Source organism: Durio zibethinus, chromosome 1 (genome assembly GCF_047325235.1).
Source record: "Durio zibethinus cultivar Kanyao isolate XHJ-2024 chromosome 1, ASM4732523v1, whole genome shotgun sequence".
In the NCBI taxonomy this organism is placed as follows: Eukaryota; Viridiplantae; Streptophyta; class Magnoliopsida; order Malvales; family Malvaceae; genus Durio; species Durio zibethinus.
In genome coordinates this window covers 36,258,040-36,283,508 of record NC_143162.1, presented here as the reverse complement: position 1 = coordinate 36,283,508, position 25,469 = coordinate 36,258,040, and the positions used below count along the sequence as shown (strand labels likewise).

At 34.9% G+C, this 25,469-nt stretch overlaps 4 protein-coding genes across 7 annotated transcripts; 1 reads left to right on the top strand and 3 right to left on the bottom strand.

Moving 5' to 3' along the window:
- The first annotated feature begins 8,183 nt into the window (after positions 1-8,183).
- Positions 8,184-11,033, top strand: LOC111312654 (uncharacterized). Its single transcript, XM_022913107.2, has 7 exons — positions 8,184-8,343; positions 8,812-8,881; positions 8,995-9,054; positions 9,370-9,484; positions 10,044-10,159; positions 10,366-10,490; positions 10,633-11,033. The coding sequence occupies exons 1-7, from the start codon at positions 8,267-8,269 to the stop codon at positions 10,754-10,756; spliced, it is 687 nt and encodes a 228-aa protein (XP_022768842.2). The 5' UTR covers positions 8,184-8,266; the 3' UTR covers positions 10,757-11,033.
- An 834-nt stretch (positions 11,034-11,867) lies between these two features.
- On the bottom strand, positions 11,868-14,935 carry LOC111312652 (B3 domain-containing protein REM16-like). Of its 3 annotated transcripts, none has more exons than XM_089767797.1 (5): positions 14,604-14,935; positions 14,069-14,197; positions 13,019-13,574; positions 12,567-12,742; positions 11,868-12,345 (listed from the first exon to the last, which is right to left on the bottom strand). In XM_089767797.1, exons 1-5 carry the CDS (start codon positions 14,700-14,702, stop codon positions 12,058-12,060), a joined length of 1,248 nt encoding a protein of 415 aa, XP_089623923.1. In that variant the 5' UTR covers positions 14,703-14,935; the 3' UTR covers positions 11,868-12,057. The 3 variants fall into 3 exon arrangements, with proteins under 3 accessions (XP_089623923.1, XP_022768837.1, XP_022768839.1); XM_022913102.2 differs by having other exon boundaries at positions 14,366-14,934; XM_022913104.2 differs by having other exon boundaries at positions 14,453-14,708.
- A 534-nt stretch (positions 14,936-15,469) lies between these two features.
- LOC111312651 (B3 domain-containing protein Os11g0197600-like) lies at positions 15,470-19,025 on the bottom strand. 2 transcript variants are annotated; one of them, XM_022913100.2, is made up of 6 exons: positions 18,724-19,025; positions 18,108-18,585; positions 17,573-17,748; positions 16,602-17,070; positions 16,195-16,325; positions 15,470-15,875 (listed from the first exon to the last, which is right to left on the bottom strand). In XM_022913100.2, exons 1-6 carry the CDS (start codon positions 18,787-18,789, stop codon positions 15,597-15,599), a joined length of 1,599 nt encoding a protein of 532 aa, XP_022768835.2. In that variant the 5' UTR covers positions 18,790-19,025; the 3' UTR covers positions 15,470-15,596. The 2 variants fall into 2 exon arrangements, with proteins under 2 accessions (XP_022768835.2, XP_022768836.2); XM_022913101.2 differs by having other exon boundaries at positions 15,470-15,955; positions 18,724-19,008.
- A 1,804-nt stretch (positions 19,026-20,829) lies between these two features.
- LOC111312650 (uncharacterized) lies at positions 20,830-24,972 on the bottom strand. Its single transcript, XM_022913099.2, has one exon. The coding sequence runs from the start codon at positions 23,996-23,998 to the stop codon at positions 21,173-21,175; it is 2,826 nt and encodes a 941-aa protein (XP_022768834.1). The 5' UTR covers positions 23,999-24,972; the 3' UTR covers positions 20,830-21,172.
- Between the last annotated feature and the right edge of the window lie 497 nt (positions 24,973-25,469).

The following is a 25,469-nucleotide window of genomic DNA, read 5'->3' as shown; positions in this document are numbered from 1 at the left end:
CTGAATTGCTGTGGGTTTTGTGCTTAAAAATAGAAAACCCATAAGTGCATTTAATGGGGATTTCAGGTTCACCCCCTACTCTTAAAAACTCTCGATTAAATCGACCATATTTGCCAGCTTTGGTCAAGTGGCAAGTGGGTAAAGGAAAAGTATCCTGTGCGTAGAGTAGTAGTAGTGTTAGAGTCCTGCTGGGCACGTAGCAAAAACCTGAATTGCCAATGAGCATGGAGCTGTACACGTGGGAAGAAGTTGCTAAGATAGAAATTTGTGTGTGGGTATGAAAAAATTATGGTCTTGTGAGTAACAGGGATGGAATATGGAGCAGGGAGCCAGTGACTATTTAAGAGAGGAGCAGTGTCTGATTGGCCGGGGTGACCGGCGACACCAGGGTCGCAGACCCACATGCAACTCTTTCCTTGGCCCTATTTTCATTTAAGTTTTGCACTGTTACTTTCCCACGCGCCCTAACTTAATTTTCTTTGCCATTTTTCTCTCCCGTGAGCCCGTCCGACCCTCTTATATATTCTTTTCTGCAAAAAAATTCGGGATAAGTAATTAAGTTGTTTAGTCTCTCTAATCCAAGTAAAATATATTTATTTAAAAAAAATCATTTAAGATTAGCGTCGAACAAAAAATCATTGGTAAAATTCAAACTTCTAGCTTATCAATTGAATAATGAAAAAAATTGAATCAATTTTTATTGGTGACTTTTTTATATACACTTGAATCATTTTCATTGAGCTGCTCTACCCGTACACATTAATTGACTCATTTTTATCGTCAGCCATAGATCCAAAATAGTGATTTTCCTGTTAAAAGGACTAGCTAGTACTTTTCTTGAGTAAATTTGGACTGAAGATTGGAGATATATACATTTTTTAATATATATATATATATATATATAATAATAAGTGCGACAAGAAGGAGAAAAAAGAAAGGGAGAATTGCATCCATTTCAACGAGCTCATGAGTAAATTAGTGAATGATAAAAACAGAAACAGGAAAGAATAAAATAATACTTGTACTTTATTGACAATTTATTACATTATGTCATATATAGTTTTTTTTAGAATAAAATCTAAAATTTTAATTTAATAAAAATTATCTCTTAAAAATAATTTTATAAATTAAAGAGATATCAAATTCATGAATTTTCACTATGTAAAGTATGCAAAAGATTGGCTATTACAAATTTACAGTCCAAAAATAAAAACTAGTGGATTGCAAAGTGTGAGGCGCGTGGTGGACACGTGAAAGAAAGCGAATAAGAATTCAAAGGCTACCCAAACTTAATCGTTCAATTCAACGGGTAGTATTTGTGTGTAATCTTCCCTGATGCCCAATATTCCCTCTCCGTGTCCAAATATTCCTGTTTTAACCTAAAAAATAGTTGCTGTCGAGCCCCATCCGCGCGTGGAACCACAAACCCAAATTTTTAATCTAATTTAAAAAGACCATATTCCTCGGCGTCAACATGGTTCTTATCACGTGACCTTACGGACGTGACCTTGTCTAGGTCTTAAGCTCTTCTTTTGTTCTCTTCTCTTGTTCTTTCTTCCTTCAAATCCCCGTTTTATTTGCTGAAATTTCCCTTTAATTTATTCTCATATTCTCGAACCCCCACGGCCCTCTCCTTTTATTTAATCCCATTTGTTTAAGAATTGATCAAATAGTAACAACAAGATGACTAGAACTAGAATAAGAAGAAGAACGAAAAAAAAAAAAGATATGTTTAAATGCTTTAATCATTTGTTAATAGTTTTCGAAGCCCTCGGTCAGCGCCTGATGCGCTCTAGATTCTCCGGGAAATGGAAATTTTTTTGGTTTCTTCTGAGATTAGTTTATTTTGAGTCTAATTAAATTCTTTTTTGTTTTCTTTCTCTTTGTGTGTGTGGGGTTTGGATTATTGAATTAACACATTTGCAGTGAGGTAATATCCGGTCAACATGTCTCTCTATGGCTCACTTGCAATGTTGTCAAATGTTTTGGGTTATATTCCATATTCCATGTGTTTGTCTTATAAGAACAATATTTCCTACTCCTTTTTTTTTTCTCTCTCTTTTCATTAAATCTTTTAACCTTGCTTAGAGTTTTATATCATTTTCTGAAAGGGGACCCATTATCATATATCAAGAATTTAGACGATAGGACTCTCATGGAGAAACAGTACTTACAATTTTAATAGGCTTCAGCACCTTCCCCAGTTGGTAGCTGTGATTTTACATGATGTATAAATGTTTTTAATGTGATGCTTTTCCTCTTGAAAAAGAAGAAATGATGGATGCAGTGCAGATCAAGCAAGAACAGACATGTTAGTACTTAATTACCATTGTTAATTAATGACCAAAATTATTTGCTGGTAAATGCCTGTCGGCCACCGAAGAAATAAAATTTAAGGCCTAACCATAGCTTCATAGTACATACCTAAATATATAATCTTCCTGGCTAATACATCGATGGTCATCGATCTCTCATTTCTCACTGCTGTTGTACGATTCTAAGCCTAAACTAAGATCAACTTGATTTAACAAAGTTTGGGTAAGTGTTGATTTTTGAAGTGAAGATCGGAAGAGTCCAGCATTAAAGACTAAATTGTGATTTGCAAATCATGCAAAAACGTTTTTTTTTTTAATGGTTCATTCTTTTCATACTCAACTTTGTCTTGAAGATTAAAAAAAATGTCTATTTCCAATTGGAAGAATATTAGCTTCTTCATGGTGATTCGTGAGATTAGGTTAACAGGGCATGTGTTGCTTTGAAATTTGAATACGTATATCACCTTCTCCCACTCCTTTTAGAGTCTTTGCGGAGAGAACAGACAAAAGAGAAAGGAAGGAATCACCGAAATCAACGGCGTTTAGGCTGACGTGCACCACGACATTACATCACATACACTAACAGTATATAAAAGGAGAATAAAAAAACCAACCCTGGCTTGCTTGTTGGCTGGCTGGCTCCCAATCCCACGTCCCTTCCGTTGGTTTCTGTAGAATTTTCTTCCGTCTTAATTTGGATGACATTTGATGCTCTGCATGAAAAAGAAAGCAAGACTACTTTAACTGTAATTAAGATCTTAATAACTAGAATAAACACAACTTGGTCAAAACCAGCATTTAAAAAGTTCAATAATTGATCAATGATGGTGAATGTAATTAAAAGAGATCAAATGGCTAGGCAACTTTTTGCCTGTAAAGGGGGAAAGGAGAGCGTTCCTAGGCAAAGTGAAACCAGTTTTGAGAAGAGAACAAAACATTAATGAAGTCAATTAGTACTCCTCTATTTACTACGGTGAATGAAGTCAGACCCTACGCAACCCTAACAATAGTTTTTTAGCTGTTGAAAACCAGCTTAAACTAATAAAATAAAAATTGAAAACGACTTCAGACCTTGATACTTGGAATCTTATCTTTTAATTTTTTTGCATGGATTTGAATTCTGATCTTGCTGTTACTATCCTAGGGGCCTCGCTGATTGGTTTGTCAACTTTCTACAGCTCATCTTGGTGATTAACAGTAAGGAAAGCCAAACAGAGTAATATCGACCATGCTGATCACAGAAGAAACAAAATTTGATCAAATTGAAATACTATGAAATAACTAGTACCTAATCAATATGTTCCATCAAACACTCAAAACATTTTAATATTTGATTCAATGTTCAAAGTATGTTTTTGTATGTCCAGAGAATTGAATTTGAATCATATTTAAGTTTTGTCAGTTATTACATGCAAAAAAGAAAGAGAAAATAAATACTAATACTAAATAGAAAGTGAAAGAAAAATGACATTCATTCAGTTCATTGAAAACCCTTCTCTTCTCTTCTTTGATCTGGTGTCTCAATCTCAGTTCTCAGTCATAGGAAGGGCTTCATCGGGTTAAGTGTAAACAGAAGCTGATCGATGCAGGATAACTTGCCTGTTGGCCACCTAAGAGAGCAAATAACGAGACCTGTCCCCCCTCTCTACACGTATCATAACATCAATTTAATGAAATTTGGAATTGACCCAAAGAAAAAAAGATGAAGATAGAAGATGGTACGTACGAATCATCTTGATTCATGAACTGAAAAATGAAAAGTTGAGTGGAGCCGAGCAATTAATCAGACAGAAAGGATGCTGCAAAGGAAAAGGGCCCTATAACTTAAAAAAGTAGTCTTTAAAAACACTTTCCCGAAAAAGCAGAAAGTGAAGATTGTAATTAAGTGTGGTATGATTATTTGTCATGCGTAGTAGGGCTCTAAGTTCCCAGTTGAACAGGGTTTTTTACCCACAAAGTCTTCAATTTCAACAGCTATGTTGATCAGTTTTGTTGATTGAAAAAAAAAAAAATGGAGCTGGATGGATTGTTCTTAAACGTAACATGACCCACTATCAGGCAACTCATGCCCTGAAATCAGTTCTTTGTTGGGATTTCACAGTGGCCACTGAGAATTCGTCTGCCCCTTCATGAAAAGAGTTAATGCAGGGAAAAAAGCTTACCCAACTAAATTAAATAGTAAACTAAGAGTCCAATTGATCGTATTCATATGATCTGATCATGCAATTGTGCATGGCAGCTAGTAGCAATTATTTTACCAAGAAATTGCCTACCTCTTTTAGTTAAACTGTTTTTTGCTTGACTTCTTGAAATTCCGAAGCTAAAATTGAAGTAATTGTCATGGGGATGTAATTAATTTAATTTTTTTCGTCAATCAAGACTCGATTTTTTTGTAAGCAAGAAAAACATTCTTAATATATATATATATATATTGCGCGTTTAAGATCTTCCAGAGGGAATACAGATTCAGACAAAGTCCAATTGTATTAAAAAAATAGATTCATACCCTTTTTGGGTGAAATTGGATTAACTTTAAAAGAATGAGATTTTTTAACAAATTGAAAATTTGTTTCAAACGAAAATTTGGAAATAGGTGAAGTGTCAAAATTTATGAACTCTCTGATCCCACTTTTTTCACAATCTATTGAGGATATTCTTAGGGTCATTTTCCATTTCCCGGAGTGGTAGTTGTAATCTATTTGTACAAGACACAAAATATAAAAGAAGAAGATGGTTTCTTGCAGCAAATGGTAAGTAAAGAGCTAGCATTGCATCCTGATGACCTCATGCATAATCCTATAATGTTTCTCAGAGGTTTTTTTTTCCCGGCACTTGCTTGGCCAATTCAATGGAGTAATAAATTTCCTTTCCCTGTTGTGTTTCCGGGTACCTTGTCAACACATCCTCGTGACACTGTCCTTTGAAGTCTCTTTTATTTTTTATTTATTTTCCATAGTGGTCGTGGTCCTTTTGGACCACATTTACACTTTTTTTTTTTTGGGACCAAAAAAAAGTTTGTGTGTTTTTTTCTCACCCATCTTCAGTTCACCTTCCCTTCCTTGTTCTGACTCATTCTAATCTTGCCAGAAAGAATGCTCTTTTTTCCTTGTCAATTGTCAAAATCCTCATTAATAGAATATGAGAAAACTAAACCTGACAATGTCAACATCAAAGTAATTAAAATTCTCTCCATTTCCCTTTCATGAAGGAATAAAAACATCCCCATGACGTATCAAAATTATTAGTTTTGAAAAGTTTTGAACCTTCATTCTATTTATTAAGATGATTACATCATTTCTATATTCCTTAATACAGATTTTCCTTGTAAAATATAATCACATGAAAACGTCATGAAGACAAAAGATTATAGTGAATAGAATGGTCAGCTTTTCTGTTTGGCAATGGGTTTTGTTCCACCCTTAATTCCTTGTCCAACCTGCCATATTGAGGCATTACTAGGAAGGCAAAATGAATAATAAAGTATGTAATATATGCTATAATTTTGTTTCTATATTGCTAGAAAATATCTTACCGGCTAAGAGAGGCTTTAATTTGGGATAAGGTCAATTCAAAGAATTTGGAGTTTGATCATTTTCTATTAGGTGGCTTGAATGAAAAGAAAAAAAAAAAAAACAAGCAGACAAGTTCAAAAATGAATATTAGAAAGATTAGACTGTTTAACCCATTAAGCAGATTCAATCCAAGTGTAGCCTGGGAAAAAGAAGGGATGAACAATCAGATTTAAAAATGCTTCAAATAGAGAAGGACAGCTTGAGATAGGAGACGGCCTTGGACATATATATATATATATATATATATATATATATATATATATTAGTCTTTGAAGTTATTAGAACAAACGGCCAATCAATCACAAAATAAATGAAAAAACTTCGAATAATAAATCATTCACTTAATCATTCAAGTAAGACATCGTAGTTCAATGTATTTTGATATTCAACAAAATATTAATTAATTATAGATATATCAACACTCAAAACTTAACAAAATCCAAACATAAATCAATCCCAACCCAAATAAACACTCACCACTTCCATAGACTCTTATTCTCCTTTAATCTAATGAAGAAATCTCAAATCAAACATCCATATGCATTCATACATATACATCTATGGACACTCTCAATTTCCTTTAATCTCATCCAATAAAATCCTATGGCATTCTTTACATATTTTTTGCATACCTTATCCAATGAAACTTTGTTTTATTAATTATAAGCCCCCAACTTGCTCACAAAAAATCATTTTTTTTTTAGAATTTTTGTCTTTCAAGTCATTTTATCCATTAAATAATATCTAATAAATCTCTAAAATATTTCAAACAAATCTATCATCAAATCTTTTGAGATTTGAATTAATATTTTTAACTTAAACCTTAACTATTGAAATTAAAAATTCAACACTTATTTATTTTATATATAATTTTAATTGAAGTGTTAGGTGAAAATTTTTAGTAATGAAAAAGTCATTAATTCTTTCTCATCATGATTTATTCGTTGTACGTTGTTTTAGGTGTTTGTTTAAAATTTAAAGAATGTATACTTATTTATTTAGTTTAATACCCAAGACCGTCCAATTGTCACAATAATTTCCTATTTAGGCTGCTATGTGTGGTAATACTACAAAATTTAGAGGAATTAGTGACAATAAATATCGTCTCTAAAAGTTGACAAATCGTTTTCAAAATTAAAATTCTAAAAATACAGTTGCTCTAGTGCAGTCTAGAAACTCATAGTTATTGTCCCATGACCCATCAATTCTAATTAATATTATTTTTTATAATATATTAAGATTCGTCAAGCTTGGCGTTGTATGCTATAAAAGCACATTTTATAATCTTATAAATTTCATTTTTTTTTTTTGGGAATTTAAACTGTAATTCAAAACTCTTATTTAATTTCTGAAAATATATATTATAAAAAAACATAATCTAAAAATATGATAAAAATTACAAATATTAAAATTTAAATTTCGATTTTTTGAATACCACTAACAATTACATAAATTAATTGAATTAAATTTTAAACTCAAAATTTAATTTTTTGATAAATTATATTGAATACACTTTTAAAAAAAAAATTCGAAAGAAGATCAGAAATATAACAAGATATGATGTCAATATTTAAAACGCTAGGCACGAAACTTCGAATATTACTTATAAAACAAAAAAAAAAAAAAGGAAGATATTTCAAGTTAATGTAAGATAAAGCCAATCTCAAAAAGTATGGAAGAAAAAAAGTAAGTCCGTCTAAAAAGGTCAAATGGACAAATTAATAATGTTCTCTCGTTTTTTTTGTATTTAGGAATTAGGATAAGATCCAGCAACTTTCTTTTTCATCATAAATTTTTTTCGTTTTGTACTGAATTATGAAAACTCCATTAAAAAAAAAAAAAGAAATAGTTGAAATAATCACTTTAATAAAATAATATGCAAAATTTATTAGAATGGCAAAATTTCATCTAAATTACCTTACTTTTCTGAACTCAAATACTAAATTTATAAAACTTATAAATTAGAGAAAGTTACGTTCAAAATATAACATAAAATGATATATGAAAAGTTCTCTTGTAAATTGTCGGATAATTTATTTATGAGAATAATAATCCATAATTTATATGAAAGAAAATAAATCGGTATCATTAACGGGCCTACGGCCCCTGATAACTACCCAAAAGCTCAAGAAGTGACCAATTAGATTTATTGTATTGATGTTTGGGCCTAGCCTAAATGAGTTATTCAAGGTATTTTCGAAGCCTGAAAATGGGCTCTTTTTCGGCCCAATTAGGAGCGGATTTTTGTTCTCGTAATGCTAAAGCAGAGTCCAGAATTGAAAGTCAAATTTCTCAAAAACAAGGGACAATCAAAGCTTCGTTTGTTCAAAAGATCAGATTGAAACTTGGAATTGAGAAAAAAAAAAAAAGAAGAAAGAAATGACTGTGTTTCACTTCTTTAACTGCGCGATTCTCACCTACGGTCCTCACGCCGTCTACTACTCCGCCACCCCATTGTACGTCCCCCTCCTCCCCTTTTTTGCTTGATTATTTGACCTAATTTTCTGTAATTTTTATTTATCAATCGATTAAAATATTTTTTTTTTCAATATCTTTAATTTCGTAATATTTAATGCAAATGAGCTCTAGTTAAATCTCATGCTTCGATCTGTTCGTTCGAAATCAGAAAAATGTGTGTCGATCGAAAAGATTCCTTTCTTTCTCTCTCCGTTATGAGCAAAAATGAGCTAAAATCTAGTATCAAATAAATGTCAAAAGAGTTTGATTAAAATGTTTAAAAGCTATACTTTGGAACTAATTGGATGTTGTTCTTTAAAAATTTTACTCTTATGTAGTTGATTTATGAGAATTTAGATAGTTAAATTTGTTGAGGAAGAAGTGTTATTTTCTACTAAATTATAGTCTTGTAAATATATATATATATATATAAATGATTCTATTAATAGTAAATTATGTGTATGCAGATCGGAGTATGATACTCTTGGTACCTCTGTTAAAGCTGCCCTTGTTTATCTCGGAACAGCTTTGGTAAAGGTCAGTACATCTTGTAAATATCAGCATCCCTAAATTATGTGCTAAATTTTAATCTCGTGTTTCTCGGGACGCTTTTTGGATGGTTAATTTGTTTTGTTTTTAAATTTTGGCAGCTTGTTTGTCTGGCAACCTTTTTGAACGTGTCTGAGAATGATGGCTTTGATCCATACCAGGTATTGGCTTTTTTTTTTTCTGGTTCTGAAATTGGAACCTACATGGTGGAATATGAATTTTGCGCTAATTATACATTTGTTGTTTCCAAAATTTGGTTTTAGTTTGTGGAAGTTTGATTTAACCTAGTTTTTGGGTTCGGTTAAAGATGATGATGTTAAAGGTAGGGAGACAATAATGTGAAAACTTTTACTACTTTCTTGTCTACATTTGCATAAGGGTGTGTTAGGGATGTAGCTTGTAACACTGCCATGAGTCTTTACAAACAGTCTATGTATTGCTACTTATCAGTAATTGTGTTGCTTATGCATTTTCAGGAACTTTTGAAAGCATTGATTGGTTTTATAGATGTTGCTGGACTTTATTTTGCCTTAACACAGTTGACTCACAGGAACATCTCTCAAAATCATAAATTTCAAGCTGTTGGACTTGGTGAGTGAGGTTTTGACTCTAGTCATTTAAGTTGAAATTCAGCTTTGCCCCTTTCCTAATACTCCTCCTCCCCTGTTCCGAATAAAAATTAGAAAAAAAAAAGCATCATTTTTGCGTTTGTGGTTTCTGACCCTTAAGGCTGTCACTATTCATCAGATCATCTAAATTATTGATGAGTTGAATTTCTAGGAGCATGGCTTGATTGTTATAACAAATAAAATAACTGTCATGATATTAATAGAATGTTCAGACTAAATTCAGTCCAAGAAGCTTGAAATCACTCAGTAATCCATTTTGAAGTATTTGTGGAGTAATACCTTAATTTGAAGCAGGATTGCCAATACTGTTTTTAGTGATTGTTTTATGCTGGTTTTGCCCCGATGTTAACAGTTAATAAATCATTGAGGATAAAAATCTGAAATCAGTAATAATCTACATGATAGATAGATTAAAAATTATATTTGAAGATGTCGAGATGAGCTTCATCAAGCATAAATTTTCATGGTTCTTTTCACTTGCTAACTTCGGCACTATGGATTATTTCTTTCCATGTTGATAGGATGGGCTTTTGCTGATTCTGTTCTACATAGGTTGGCACCCCTTTGGGTGGGAGCTAGAGGACTAGAATTCACTTGGGATTATATTCTGCAAGGGCTGGAAGCAAATGCTAATTTGGTATGTTTATTTCTTCAATGGTACGAACATTTCTTTTGCAACTGCCTTGTTGGGCATTCTTGATTCTGTAGTTTATTTAGAAAGGTGTTCAAAAACTAGAATAATGATTGTTTAACTTTGAGATTTGAGAATGTGTTTCTCTAATCAAAAGTGAAATTAGTGTTTATCTCGCTCCTTATGGACATCTCTATCCTTTTCTCATTCAGGTGTTGAGTATATCTCTTGCAGCATTGGGATCTTTAATGTGGCTTCGCAAGAACAAACCCAAGACTTTGATTCCTATAATATATGCATGTGCTGGAATTGTTGCAACCATGCCGTCCATCACAAGGTTTGTTTTAACGTGTCACTGCATCTGCCCACATCTTTCTCCTTATCTCTGCCTGGCCGCAATTTAACCTTCCTGTGACATCCTAGATTATATACATGGTCTTTGCATTATATACTTAATGAAAACCTTTTTCCTTGGGCAGCTATCTAAGGCGAGGGTTGGGATGGCACTTTCCGAAGGTGGTGGGCTTTGAATTGTTCACATCTCTGGTGATGGCTTTCATTAGTTGGCAATTGTTTTCTGCATGCCAAAGGCCCTCTGCATGAGGAGCACAGTTTGCGAGCTCCACTTGATGTTTGAAGAGATATTCATTGGCTATTAATTCCTCTTTGCGAGATTCTTTCCTGCTCAGCTTTTCCCGCAGGCTGCTATGCTGTCTACTTCAAAACCTCAATTATCTTTGATGTAGTTCAAAAGTTTTATCATTGTTGGAACTATCTAAAATTAGTCTAGATTTTTGCCAAGGCACAAAACTCAAAATTTTGTATCTCTAGAAAAGTAAAAAGGATTTTTAATGTAGAATTTGATTGCATTCTTGTTCCATACCTTTTCTTCAAGGGCCATTGCATGACATGAAAATTTTGGCATGCATTTAGTGCCAGATCTGGATGCATCTCTACTTGAATAAAATGCTTCTATTTTACGATTAATTAACTCTATTGCAAGTTATTAAAACTTTAGAATGATCACTGGCATGTTTTGATCGCACAACCAAGAAGAATTCACGTCAACGTCAGTCTCGAAATCAAGACAAATCATTGAACAGAAGTGCTCACTAATCAGCTCCCTCCAGAGATGCTTCGATGCGCAAAAGAACAAAGCCAACTGCAACGCCAATCAGAACAAGCCCGTTCATGATAGCTGAAAACTTGAAGATCTCAGGCGCTTCATTGCTTGTAGAAGATAGGGCTCCTCCACCCTTTCTTCCTTTGCCATAAGCCTTCAAGGAACTGACAACATTAGCAAAACATTGCTCTGGTGCTCGCTGCAGCCAAAGAGAAACGGCATTGTTGTGTTCTTTGAGACCTCCACAGGAATTTATTCCTCCAATGTAAACCACTTTGGGTGTTCTCTATCGGGTTTTGCTGCCACAGCTTACCACTGCGCAAGTTACCGTTGCTGGGAAAAGACAGCTGAACTCAAAACTATTTGAGTTCCTTTTACTTACATTTTACAAGAAAAATTTGCTGGATAAAATTGTACAGAACCAACAATAGAGGTACAACAGGCTCCACAATGGTGGTAGAAAGATAGTTTAGTTTCGCATGCTAAGAGTTGGGCTCCACCAAAGATTAGAGAAGAGGTTTGGTAAACAGCAACATGGGTTACAATCAAACCAGTCTAGCAACAAAGCTCACTTAAATGGAAAGAGATAAGTGACAGAACATTAACCATCAGAACATATATAATTACAACCTGGTTGAGTTTCCATTAGGCTATTAGTAAAGCAGATTAACTTCATTTCAAAACTACAACATGTCAAACATGCCACGACTGAGTTGCAAGTTCATGTCTGGGAGATGCTACGAGATAATTGTCTCCGAGCATTTTGGGACAACCTTTAGCACTAGGTGGGGTTTACTTGGCTCAGAGGAACTGCTCCTTGGAGAACATGATAGATGTTGACATCCAGGACGATTGGTTTTCTTTCTATATCGGCCGGCACAAATACACACACATCATGTTCTTCTAATTTGTTGTCATTCACAAAATTCCTCCAACCACCAGAAAGCCCCCCACAATCTCGGCTTCTGTGATAATAAAATCTAGTCCTCCATGTACGCTTGTTAACCCGAAGAATCACATCTGCATTTTCTTTTGAGAGATATTTAGCCACCCATGCAGTAGGTACTGCCTGCATGGACCCAAAAAATGCAAGCCAATAAACAAGGCTGAGCTTTAACACCATCATCTAATTTGATTAGAGAAACCATGAATATGTACAAACCACAAACTACCAATCTTTTGCTCATGTTAATAAAATAAGACGACTAAAAGAAGTAAACGACAGTGTCATTGAAGAAAGGAAAGCACTATGAAACCAAAAGTTTGATCAAGTTCAGGGATGAAGTTTACCATATAAAACCGTCTCCCTACATGTGTGGGCTTCATAACCACCATAAAACCTTCTTTGGTTAATGCTTCTTGTGCCATTAAGAGGACATTTGTTTTCTCAACTTGAGTCACAGGCCATTTGCCCAATGCATGCTGAGGGCTAAAGACATCTCCATCCATCGTTGTATGTTCAAACTCTGAATCATTTGTATATTTGGGTGGGAAAGAGAGTACAATCATCAGTCACCCAATTTGAGTTTCTAGCAAAGCAATATATTACATTGTAATTTTAGTCATTAATCACAAGACACACTTATGAAGTGGGTCTGACAAGAACAAGGCATAAGAAATGAATATGCAATAAATCATTCCGAATACCCTAATATTTCAGCGTCAACAAACTTATATCAAAAGTCAAATCTACCATGTAAAGCAGGTTTTATGTATAGAAAAAGTTTTAGAAGTGCTCCTACCAGTTTTGACCTTCACTTCTCCAGCAAGGGTAGAAAGTTCTTTGCCTCCAAGGCTCTGCCTAGCACGGAAGGACCTACTAGGAGAACCCACATTTCGCATCTTCTTACTAGTAGCTGCAGATTTGATAGGTTGTCTTGATGGCCTCGTGTCAATGTCATTGTTAGTAGATTTTTCTGGACTGCTTTCAAGACCACACTGTGAAGAGTTGTGCACAATTTCATCAGGATTTTCATTCACCTTTCTTTTTGTTTGGTATCCACTATCAAATTCTGTATGCACACACTTCCTCACAAAATAAGAAGATGCCTTCTCACACAAGCTCTGGCCATCAAACGTCAGCACATCAAAATGGGACAGTCCATTGTACTTGAAGATCAAAAAGTCATCCTCTACCAAAAAATGGTCTTTTACAAAATTTTTCCATCCACAATCGAAGAACAAGGTATCATCATCCGTTGTCAGTCCTACATCCCATATGATACCGCTAGGACCTTTAAGAGTCACAGTTTCCGGAAGCTTTTTCTTGATATTCTTAGCAAACTTTTCTGGTATTTCCTGCAGTTTCATATGTCATTAAAATACAATGTGAAACCTTGTATTAGAAATTGTGAATAATCCACAAAGGGAAAAAGAAACAACAAAGGCAGCAAAAAATCCTGACTTTTCTAGCAAAGAACAAACCAAATAAAGGTAAAAATTACTGTTGAAACCTGCCTAAGTCCCCATAATCTAAAATGCCGCAAGTGTGACTAACATGAGAAAGGGAAAGGCATGCAGACTTAGAATATGATAACAAAATCACTTTTTCTCCCTTCAAATTTGCAGCTTGATTGCTAGAGAACAATTCCAAAATGCATCCAATAACAAAAAAATGAGGTCCAAAAAGAGTGGTCAGTTTACCCCATGGTAAAGTCAAGAGATGAACTGCAGTCTGCATACTTCAAAGTTCTTGATTTTTAAGGGTTCCACTTTAACTCAGCAAAATACACACCAATCAAAAGACAAATTAGGACAGGGAAGAGAAGAAGCAGTGTCAAGATGGAACTTACCAACCGCTGAAGATAATCACCACGGAGAAATTGAGAGAAATGAATAGAGTGAAAATGGGTCCAAAAGATTTCCTCTTCCCAGCTCCTACAATCCTTACACGTATCTCCCATTTGCTTAACCACACAGCTCTGCACCCAAAATCAAATGAATAACCAAAAAATAAAAAAAGAAAGAGTTGAAGACCCATCACACCAAAAAGGACTGCAGATCTCAAGAAGCTGAAAACCCACCAGAAGAAAGCAAGCAGACTAATCTTTTTAACTCAACTACAAAAATGATAAATATAAATCACTCACCTTGACGGGTTCAGTTAAGAGATAAAAAGAAAATAGAGTAGCATGTGGAAAATAAAACCCAGAAAAGGGAAGTTATTAATTATCCACCTGCTTTTGTTTGTTTATGAGATAAATGCTTTGCTTTTATTGCTCATTTTGTTTTTCAATTCTTTGTTTCTGTAGAAACAATGAAGAATCCAAAGGTCATTGAGCAGGCAAAAGCAAGCAAAATGAGTAAATAGCACGAAATGGTTTGTACATGAGAGAGAACAACTTTGGAGATTGAAGAGCTGAGACTTAGTGGAGGACTGGTGACCGCGTTAAAGGACGAGCCTTTTTGGTTATGGAGTGGCTTCATGAGTTTAGAAACATATGGACCACACTTGGTAGTTGGCACTCCCCAGTCCCCATGTAGGTGGGGTACTGAACTGAACTACTGTTTCTGCTTCGGGGACTGGGCTGGTTTCCGCAAACCCCATTATGTTTGGTCTGCCTCTCTCCTTTGACTCTAACCGGTCCTAATGCATCCGGTAATCCCCCAATCATGGATTTTTATCTCTTTTTGGCTCTCTCTCCACCTGGAGTTTCATTCAAATAATGTTATTTATTTTCAATTTTTCATTTCCTTTATATAGTAGTAGTAAAATATAGTAAAGCAAATATTTCAACTTTTTTTTCCTTTTTTTTAAATAAGTTTTAACTTAAATATTTATTTCATTATTTTTTTTTTTAAACAGCCAATATATATCATTTTCATTAATATATATATATATCACTTTCATTCAAATTATATTATATAAAATCAATTAATTATTACACATCACATAGAATAATTAAATAATAAATATTTATTTTAAAAAATTCATACTAAGATTCAAATTATATTAGATAAAGTCAATTAATTATTTTACATCACATATAATAATTAAATAATAAATATTTATTTTAAAAAATTTATACTATGATATATAATAAATAATTAACTTTTTTTCATAATTTAAATGAAAAAAAAATGTTGACCCAAAATAATTATTTCATATAATCTTTTTTGTTGTATTAATTAAGAATTGCTATTAAAATATTACTTTTTTTGGTAGGATTTTAAAATATTACTACTATATCAACTGCTATAAATAAAATATAGCATTTGACCGAAATAAAATATTTGATCCATAATTAAGCGTTTAACTGGAAAAAAAAAATAGCAGCAGTACATATTATCCAACGGAAGGTTGAATTTGCAGATATTGCCTCACAAAGAAGCACGTTGGAAATCTAACCCTTCTCTTCCAGGCCCAGAAATATGCACACGCATTTCAAACCTGTTAACAAGTTCAAATATGCAGATATCACCCATTTTGATGTCATTATCACGAACAAAGGCCATCCAGCCTCCGCAAAAGGTATGCACCGTTCGACCTTTGGAGTCTGGGACAGAATTTACAGTCCAACATTTGCCTTGCAGATTCCGAAGAACTACCTCTGTTTTGGAGTATGGTAGATACGCCTTTGAAAACTTATATGGTATTTTCTGCATGACATGATCCAGATGGTAAATGCAAATTGATACTAGAGAATTCCCAAACCTCTTATATGTTTCTGCAAAGATAACTGGAAAACAATTTGCTAATAGTTACATCTAATATCCAAGAATGACACGGACGACGTTGGGTTGTGTGAGAGACCAAATGATCCCAATGAACATACTTCATTTTTTTCTTTCGATTTTTTAGTTTGTTTGATCTTCATTAATTAGTGATTTCGGATATCATCAAGCAAAGATAAACCAATGAATTTGATCGTGAAATTACATATGGGGGAAGGGAGGAAAGGAAAAGTGAATTGCTCACCAGAGTATATGAACCACTGATGTTGAACTTTCTCATGATTCTCACAAAATTGGGAAAACCAGAAGCAAAAGACCTAGCTGCTTTTTCTTCATCAAGTGCCAACATCATTCTCAAACCACCAATAGCTGCTTCTGCTTTACAAGCCAAATCAAGTTACAATGCGGTCTACCAATCAGTCCAGTGAATCAATATTCTACAAATATGCCAAGGATTGGGAAAATATAAAAGAGTGGCTGTTAGCCATGGTCCTATAAACACAAATAATCTACCAGGAAGCTTAGGGGAACACTAAACTTTTCTGTCAAAGAGATATAAAGAACACTCATGGCAAGTATAGAATAACTATCCCTCTATTAATAAGAATAATCTTGAGTAAAAACCAAATATAGAACAATTAGAAACTTTACCTTGCTTATCATTGCCTGATCTTGACAAAGAGCAAAGCGCAAAACTGGCAGCATATTTCCATTTGTCAAGCATCTTAGACCCTTTGTTATCGCACATTTGAACTTTTTTTGGTTCTGAGTGGACCTTAGAAGAGTTTTTTACAAATTTCTTCGATATAGTGGCATCAGACCTGTCAATTAGCACATTAGGAACTGCTTTTCCCCTTTGCCTATCCGGGTCTTCCTTTCCAACCCGAAGAATATGCACGCACAATTCAAATTTGCGCACAAATTCAAAAATACAAATGTCTCCAACCTTGATCTCATTACTACGGACAAAGCCCAACCATCCACCACATAAAGTATGACTTGTATGCACTCTTGTTGTTGGCACAGAATTTACAGTCCAGCAAGCTCCTTTCAGATTCCGAAGTACAATCTCAGTCTTGCACTTTGGTAGATGTTCCATTGCAAACTGATATGGAATATTCTGGGTCACAAAAAATTAAAAGGCAGTAAATACATAAGCAAGTTTCAAGGTGTATAAATAAGATAAACTGATAGAGTAACTGGTTGATTCGAGACACCAGGTAATGGCTACAAGAATTTCCATATACAAGCACAATGGTAATTATTAAAAAGGCTGTCTAGCCCTTGAATTTGGAATAAATATAACATGTAAGTCATTAATTTCTTCTCCTTGTTCCCCCTTATAAGTAGGAGGAACTTGTTGCCAACTTGTGCCAGAGAGGTAAATGCATGATGATCAATGGGTTGAGAACTCGTTTCACAGCTCCAATTGCCAAAGGATCAATATTAAGAAAAGTTTTTAAAGTGCAGTGTGATTTAACACTCTACACTTTTGCTGTATTCTGACATACATATAACAGCATGATGCAAAGAAAATTATCTGATGCACAAGATGTAGGCTTGTGAAAACAATTTCCTAGACAAAAAACAGGGGCGAAAAAAGTGGGAAGAAAACAGCTTACCAATGTATATGAGCCACTGACGTTGAATCTTTTCATAATTCTTACAAAAAAGGGAAAGTGTGAATTAAAAGATTGAGCCACTTTTTTCTCTTCAAACTCTCCTACCATCGGAATACAGCCACTGCCATGCAGATTCAAATCATCATCTTCAACAGTTGTTTTCAGGATGCTTCCCTCTGTTTCAAGAGATGGAAGTCTTTATCAAAAGGAATTCATGTGATGTAAACCATCAGTGAAGTTGCAACAAGAATTGAAATGACTCTCCACACATGTTAGCATAAATACGTGCACAATTAGATGGGTATGAACTTTCCAGCATTGCATTTCTATGAGAAGCAAATTCAATAAGAAAAAGCGGAATGCTACGCAAAGTTAAGATGTTTTTGTTGCTGACTTGCTGTCGTGGCCATTCCTTTCTAGAAGAATGACTTGAAGAAAAACAGCAAAATTTTTATAACATAGAACACAGCCAATTCAATGGGAAAACCATATTCATATACAAATCCCAAAGAATGAGAGAGTTTCATTTCCTTACCATGGTTTTCATCACCGGAAGTTAATCCCTCACATGTTTTAGTTGCAAGCATCGGCTCATGCCCAAAATATTCATTATCATCAGATTCGGAAGAGCTCCCTCTACTTCTCTTTAACACCCCTTCACAATCTTGATCCAATGAAACACCTCCATCCTCCCTATCTCTCTTCTGCCCCACAATACCATCAAATTCACTACCACCTTGACTGCATTTACAATGGAAAGCAACTTCTTTCTCGCAAAGGCTTTGATCAAACACTTTCACATTGAAAACCAAGTCACCGTCATATCTAAAAACCAAAAAATCCCCACATTCTAGGCTATGATCTCTTACAAAATCGGCCCACCCTTCATCAAAGAACAAGTCATCATTTTTTTGAACTAATTCAACTACCCAACCATACCCACTGGGTCCTTTTAACAAAACTGACCCAGAAATTCTTCCCTCCAAATTCGTCTTAAATCCCACTGGAATTTTCTGTTAAATAATCACCATTCCAAGTAAATAAAATTAGTTAGCCTAAAACCAAATTCATAAAAACATTTTCACTAAACCCTAATTTTTGAAGCTGAAAATTATAGGAAAGAGATATATATAAAAAAAAAGGTGAAATACCAGGCGGTTGGCACTTGAAGTAGAGGAGAAGACGTTGAGAAAATGGGATCGTTTCGATTTCAACATCGCTATTGGCTTTGATTTGGCTTTTTGACACTTTTCTTCAAGCTCTTTTTCCCATTACATCAATAAAGAATTATACGAGTAAAAAAGAAGTTAAAAATAAAAACTTTGCCGGGAATTAAAAAGAGCAAATTGAAGAAAACTGGAAAGAGAAAGAAAAAAAAGCGACCTTTTTTTTTTTCGACAACGTTGGTTAGAAGATTAAGGCTCTGTTTGGTGGGCGGTGAGATTGGGTATCCATTTAGATTTTATCGTATTTTTGGTATAATGTAACTGAACTCATGATATCATTAATTAATTGAATTTAAATATTAATTTTAATAAAATTTATTTAATATAAATTTTTTATTAAGATTTTTTAATCATAATTATAATAAATTTTTTAATTATAATTATAATAATAACTATTATTATTTTTAATTTTATCATAATTAATTTTATTGTTCATTTAAATGAAATTTACTTTTTATGAAATTAAAAGTTATAACAAAATTATTATAATTAAATATTAAAAAATTTATTATAATTAAAATTTAAAAAATATTTTAATAAAAAATTTATATACTAAATAAATTTTAATAAAATTAATATTTAAATTCACCTAAAAGAATTATGAGTTCAATTGTAGCGGAATCCGGATACTAACTTCGGACCATGTTTTAACCTTTAAGAGTGGAAGAGAGTGGGTTGTTTTTCGAAATTCCAGTTTTGTCCCTGTTGTTCGAGTTGTGATCTGAGTCGATCTAGAGGCAGTTTATGACACGTGTCTCTTTGAATCGTTGATTTTGGAGGGTGGCCCTCAAGGTAATATGAGCGCGTGTGAAATCTGCTGACAGTGGATACTTTAGCCGGGGTTAACTGAAACCTGCCATACTGCCATGTCAGATAAGTGCACCGCCTTGGGTGATTAAAAAACTAGGTGAAACGTTTCTTACTGGCAGCATTTTTACCATTTACCATGGGTCCATTAGGGCCCACTGAGATTGAGGTTTAAAGGCCCTAATCTCAACCCCTTATTGGGCTCATATCAAGAAATGCTTATTGGGCATAAATCCACAAGAATGTCTATGTTATTATAGTATTATTTCGTATAAAAAGATCTATAAAATTTTAAATTTCACAAGCAATTAAATAAAATTTTTTATTTTATTAATTTTTTAAACGTTTAAAAATATGTGTGTGACCCTATAACTGTACTACTAGATTTTTAAAACTCCATGTGTCATATTGCAGTTTTTTAATTGTTGTGGACCAATCAATAATACAAAATTATTATTAAAAAATTGATATTAGATCATATTTGGACCGTGCCATGAATTTAGATTATTCCAAGAATGCTTATTTGATGGAAAATAAATAAATAAGCTAGATTGTAGGTTCAATGACACAACAAGAAACAGATGATGCAAACTCTCCAGGCCCAAGCCAAGGCAATCCTTTTTCTTTTGTCTCAAATGTCACATTTCACGCATGAGATAGCGACTTGAGCTTTGGGGAAAAAGGATCCATCAAATTTCATACCTATATATGCATCATTGAACTCAGCATTAACAGGGGCAAAATAGCAGCAGAGTAAAAACAAGGATTGGGAAAAATGCTATTGAGACTTGAGTGGTCATCAATCTAAATGAGGTTTATCCATGTAATGGTATGGACAAGTCAAAACCCACCTGCCTGACATGATCAGACAAAAATAGGGTCAGAAGAAATCCCTTGCTAACCACTTGTTTAACTAAAAGTATCCCAATCCATTTGCACCCAAAAACTTGTTTTTTGTGCTGTTATCTATCAGGAGAATCTAAATGAGTAGGAGTGAATGAAATCTCATGTAGCACAACTCCGGCTAGCGCCCCCACTTTCATTTCTGCTTCAAAAATGGTCCTTTTCATTGTTGCTGCAAAACTCGGATGATGAAAATGGACAAGTTTAATTCAAATAAAGAAACACGTTAGACAAGATTTCATATTAGCAGTTCGATGTGGAGATGATTATTGACCTGCTATATGATCAGACGGGACAGAAAAAGGGAGAAAACAAAGGATATGCACAAAATTTGTACTTCACCACCAACTATATTTGCAAATAGTGGAAGCTCTCTTTTGTCTTCAAAACCTTTTCAATTCAATTTTGCATTACAAAATACTTAACTCTGAAGCTGACATCCCATTTTAAACCAAACTCTACATGATGCTAAAGCATGATTAATACACCAGAAAGATATTTTCGACAAGAACGAAGAAAAAAATCCTTCTTCTCACAAGGAATTGCTCCAAGGGAAGAGAAAAAGAAAAAAGACACCCAGTACCATACCTTTGCATCCTTTCCATTTGGCGTCAGCATCTCCAATCAATTTATCGCATATAACCTCCATACAAGCCTCACAGACCTATGTTTCTGAACCTTCAGATATCGTGGATAAATCATTCGCTTCAACAAATGATGGATTAAGAAACTTGGCCACAAAAGCCCATGTCTTATAAACATCTTCAAAGTTGGTCAGGAAACCAAGTGATGCTGTAATTACTTTTACTCGAAAAAAAAAGTTTTTGGCATCTTGGCAACCATTAGCCATTGGCTGGCACAGGGCTGAATCTTCAAGCTCTAGTTCTCCACACTGCTGCTTCACATTGTCCACAACTTGTATATGACTGAGTATACCAATGCCAAGAGAAATACCACTCTTCTCAGCTAGCTGCTGAACAACTTCCGGGTCAATTAGTCTTCCTCCCTTGCTGTCCCGCACATTAAAGGCTACAGCTGCACCTTTTTCATATTTGATCTTTGGACCATATATTTGCACAAGATGCCCTCCCCTACTTTCATCAGAACTAGGTAGCCGAAGTTGAAGCAACGAGGTAACAAGCCAATTGATCAGGTAACGCAGTCTAAGTGTAGTTTTGTTTAGACCCAACATATTCACATGATCAAGATGCCGGCAAATTATCACAGGTTCCTTTCTTGTGCACTCTTGTTCATCATCATAATCTTCATCAGTACCAAATTCATCATCAGCCAAGGTAGTCAATGATATTTCTCCAGGCTCCAAGCAGCTTGGGTTTTCATTGCAGCTGTCTTCCATGCTAAAAGATACTTTGCGACCCATGCTTGCCGCTCGATCTTCCTCTTCCAAACCAAAAAATCTACCATTGGCAAACCTACTCCCTTCTCTCCTTCCCAACAATCTAAACTCACCCTCGGTCTCTCTCCTTATAGCACTTTCTTTCTTTTCTTGGTAGATTTCGGATTCCATGGTGCTCTCAAGCACACCATTCTTCAGTTTTAATCCATTTGCCTTCGAACTCAACATAGAATTAGCCAGCTCTGACTCATCTCTGACACCGGATTCTTCTTGAATCTCCCCAAAGTACTGGGAATCTTTATACTTTCCATCATCTCCTGAAGCAGGGTCCGTGTCAGCAGGCTGTTCTTCAGGGATCTCCTTAAATTGGTCTGACTCATGTGACACCGACAACACAGCTGCATCAAAAGACAACACAGGATCTTCATGCAATCTCATGTTTATTTTCCCGTCATCATAAATTGGACTCATAGGTATTTTTGAAGTCAGTTTTGGAGACAGCCGCTTATTGTTTGTCTTCCCTGAAAACCATGATGGTGGTAAGGTTGAGTCTGTTTTCCGTCGGGTCAGTTGGCCAGAATTATCAGACCCAAATGGACTCTGACCCAGATCAATCCAGCATGAATTGTCCGATGATTCATCCTCACTGAAAATTGGACTTTTCATGAGATCACCAACTGAAAGGTTCTCCGCTTCCTCAAAAATGGTGCTTGCTCCATCCCTATCTGAACTATTATCATGATCCATCTCAGTCTCAAAAACATTCCTGACCTGATTGGAAGTGAAAACACCAGAAAAGGCAGGCATCAGTGATCCACCATTTCTCTCGGGCAATGATTCTTCATTGTGTTTAGCAGTTTCATCTTCAAGTCCAGCTAAAACATCAAGCCCATCTATAGAGTCACTCAGGTACTGCGGATAAATAGGGATGATCTTCACCATTCCAGACCCGGTATGCCCAGATTGATTTTGCAAGCTTGCCATCACAGATTTCTTGATCAGAAGGCATCCAAAACCAGTTGGATCATATCCAAACAACCTATAAAATGATGTAATAATAAATTCTGGCCTAAATAAGGACAAGCCAAGCGAATCCATATCCTTGGGACCTAATGACCCAGCGTCAAGTAATACATGCCAATTGTTTTGTTGGGCAAGGGCCATCCACTGGTAAGAATACTTTGCCCCAGTCACTCTAGACTGACCAGGAAACACAAAAAGACCATTTGCATGACCTTTCTTCCTCCTTTTCTTGTTTGAAATTTGCTTTCTCAGTTCTCTAGAGCAAAGTTTCAGGGAGGGCCATTTAAACCAAGCATTGTAAACCTTAGCACCTTTCTCTTTAGCACACTGAGACATCCAAATCACGGACTGACTCTCATGATCAAACATAGTCAACAGTTTTTTATTCGTTTGGAAAGGGTAAGCTTCAGCGAGCAATTTAAATGCCGAGCCTCTACTAACAGTTAAAACAAGGCCATACTCATTTGCAGGGATGTTTAAATGATCCAAGATCCTAGACTTTATATCATGTTCTACAGTGCCACTCTCGGCACCTCCATAAAGAGCATGATTGCTCAAGTTTGCAGTTATTTCAGACAAAGTAAATGTTGATGTATCCCAATACTCTTGAGTTTGATTATAAGAGAATAGCCCAAAACCGCAGTAATCAAGACATACCTTAGCAGAAGATTCAGATAAATGCCCATACTCCTCCACTCTCAGATGGTCAATCTTCTCCGTTGCTTGAAACTTGGGGTACACTGTGAGGAACTTAGAAAAGGCATCATGGAGGTCTGGAATGGAGTCTTCAGAGCTAAAAGTCCGGTCCGCAACAAGGCAGGTGGCATTCAAGAATTCATTTTGGGCACGGAGTCTGGCCAGTGACCTTGATCGTCCAATGTTTCCTTCTTGATTCAAAGATGCAGAATCAATATCTTGGGATTTAGCAAGAGACCCATCTTCAGATGCTTCTTCAAGAGCTTCTCTGAGTTTGGTTTCTTGCAATTGGCGGAGCACAGAAGGCTTTCTCTTCACGTCCTCTTTCAAACCAGAACCATTTCTCCTTTGGGTTTTCTTGTCCCCTATTAAAGCTGCACAGTGGGATAATGGTCTCCATAGTGAAAAATGCATGAATGGCTGGCTCTCTTCACTCACTTAGTATCAAATCTTACTAATATGCAGAAACCAGACCCTGGCCAAGCTCAACCAAGAACCAAACTTTTTCCTCGTTTAATTAAAAGAAGCCTTCAATAAAAGCAGAACAAGTTTCAAACCGGGGCGGAAAGCAAAAGGGGCTTATGTTTTGTTTCAGAATCAAGCTTTAGCTTTTACTTTATTGCCTAAAACATTCAAAATAACAGACACAAAGATTGTTGAACTAAGACTCAGAACTTTTATAAGATCAAAAAACAAATGGTCATAAAGAAGAGAAAAGGAATAAAAAGGAAAACAAAGTCTCTATCTGATTAGAATAAAAAAGCTTTGGCTTGATCAAAGAAGAATTAGCTTTAATATATCATCCTTCAAAGCCCCATAATTTGAGGGTTCCAATTCAAAATTCAACAACAACCCAAGTCTTAACCCCACCAAAGATGCGAAACCCAGATTCAAAGCAAAAGCCAAAAACCGGCTCTTGAAAGTCTTTAAAAAGAGGAAGAAAAAAAAAAAAAAAAAAACCCCAATTTGAAATCCCCCAAGGAGGAACAAGAAATGATAGGTGACGAAGAGGGAAGTACAAGAGCACACAAAAGAGGAACACAATGAAGAGAAACAAAGAAAACTCTCTCAACAACTGCTGGCCTACTATCAGTGCTCCCTCACCAACCGCTTACTCTTTTTTTTTTTTTTGGGTTCTGTTTTCTCGCTGAGGTTGTAGGAGCAGTAGCCAAAGAGCCAAAAAAAAAAAAAGAAAAAGAAAAAAGGGCCAATCCTTAGAGACCAATCAATTCCCTTATTAACGACAGGCAGTTAATACAAACATGCATGCATTGAATGCTGATGCCGTTCTCCTTCGCCCGCCATTATTACACCTCACCTTTTGAGTGTACCGTTTTGCCCCTCCCCATCAACCAGCTCTGTCTCTTCTTCACTATGACACCAAACTCCTTGCACGGTTCACCTTCTCTTCACTGTACCAATTTTGTGTTATCCAATAAATAGTAATTTTTATTCTGATTCCAACTCTTGGTTTTAAATTTTTTTGTCCGACATGGGAAATCGCTAGGGTGTATAAGGCGAAAAGATGCCATACATGCATGCAACCTTCCAGGAAGTAATTAGATTATTGAAGAATCATAAGTTTGGATGTGATATGTAATGTACCCCATCTATGCAACAATGAAAATTATTCAATCCAAAACATAATTTTTTTTAAAGGGAAACATGATTTAGATTGAATCTTATACCCCACTATACTTCAAACTTTACCTTAATGTTTATATGCCTTTTAACTTGAATCTCGTGAAAAGCATAATTCTAATAATAAAAAAAAATAATGCTCAGTTCTATCAAACATTAATAATGGCCATCCTCAAGCAAGCTCCCTGTTCCATTCCAACTGATTATCATCACCTAACAATGCCTTTTTTTCCCCATCTTTCTT

What these genes read in the sequence shown, in the direction of transcription:
- LOC111312652 (XM_089767797.1), bottom strand. Translation starts at nt 14,702, where the DNA reads ATGAAGCCACTCCATAACCAAAAAGGCTCGTCCTTTAACGCGGTCACC. An exon ending in AGAAGTGAAGGTCAAAACTG is followed by an intron (nt 12,743 to 13,018) that starts GTAGGAGCACTT and finishes CAAATGATTCAG; the next exon opens with AGTTTGAACATACAACGATG. An exon ending in TAGGGAGACGGTTTTATATG is followed by an intron (nt 12,346 to 12,566) that starts GTAAACTTCATC and finishes GGGTCCATGCAG; the next exon opens with GCAGTACCTACTGCATGGGT.
- LOC111312651 (XM_022913100.2), bottom strand. Translation starts at nt 18,789, where the DNA reads ATGTTGAAATCGAAACGATCCCATTTTCTCAACGTCTTCTCCTCTACT. An exon ending in TTCCGGTGATGAAAACCATG is followed by an intron (nt 17,749 to 18,107) that starts GTAAGGAAATGA and finishes CTCTTGAAACAG; the next exon opens with AGGGAAGCATCCTGAAAACA. An exon ending in ATCAGGCAATGATAAGCAAG is followed by an intron (nt 16,326 to 16,601) that starts GTAAAGTTTCTA and finishes CTTGTAAAGCAG; the next exon opens with AAGCAGCTATTGGTGGTTTG.
- LOC111312650 (XM_022913099.2), bottom strand. Translation starts at nt 23,998, where the DNA reads ATGCATTTTTCACTATGGAGACCATTATCCCACTGTGCAGCTTTAATA.
- LOC111312654 (XM_022913107.2), top strand. Translation starts at nt 8,267, where the DNA reads ATGACTGTGTTTCACTTCTTTAACTGCGCGATTCTCACCTACGGTCCT. An exon ending in TACTACTCCGCCACCCCATT is followed by an intron (nt 8,344 to 8,811) that starts GTACGTCCCCCT and finishes ATGTGTATGCAG; the next exon opens with ATCGGAGTATGATACTCTTG. An exon ending in ACCATGCCGTCCATCACAAG is followed by an intron (nt 10,491 to 10,632) that starts GTTTGTTTTAAC and finishes TTCCTTGGGCAG; the next exon opens with CTATCTAAGGCGAGGGTTGG.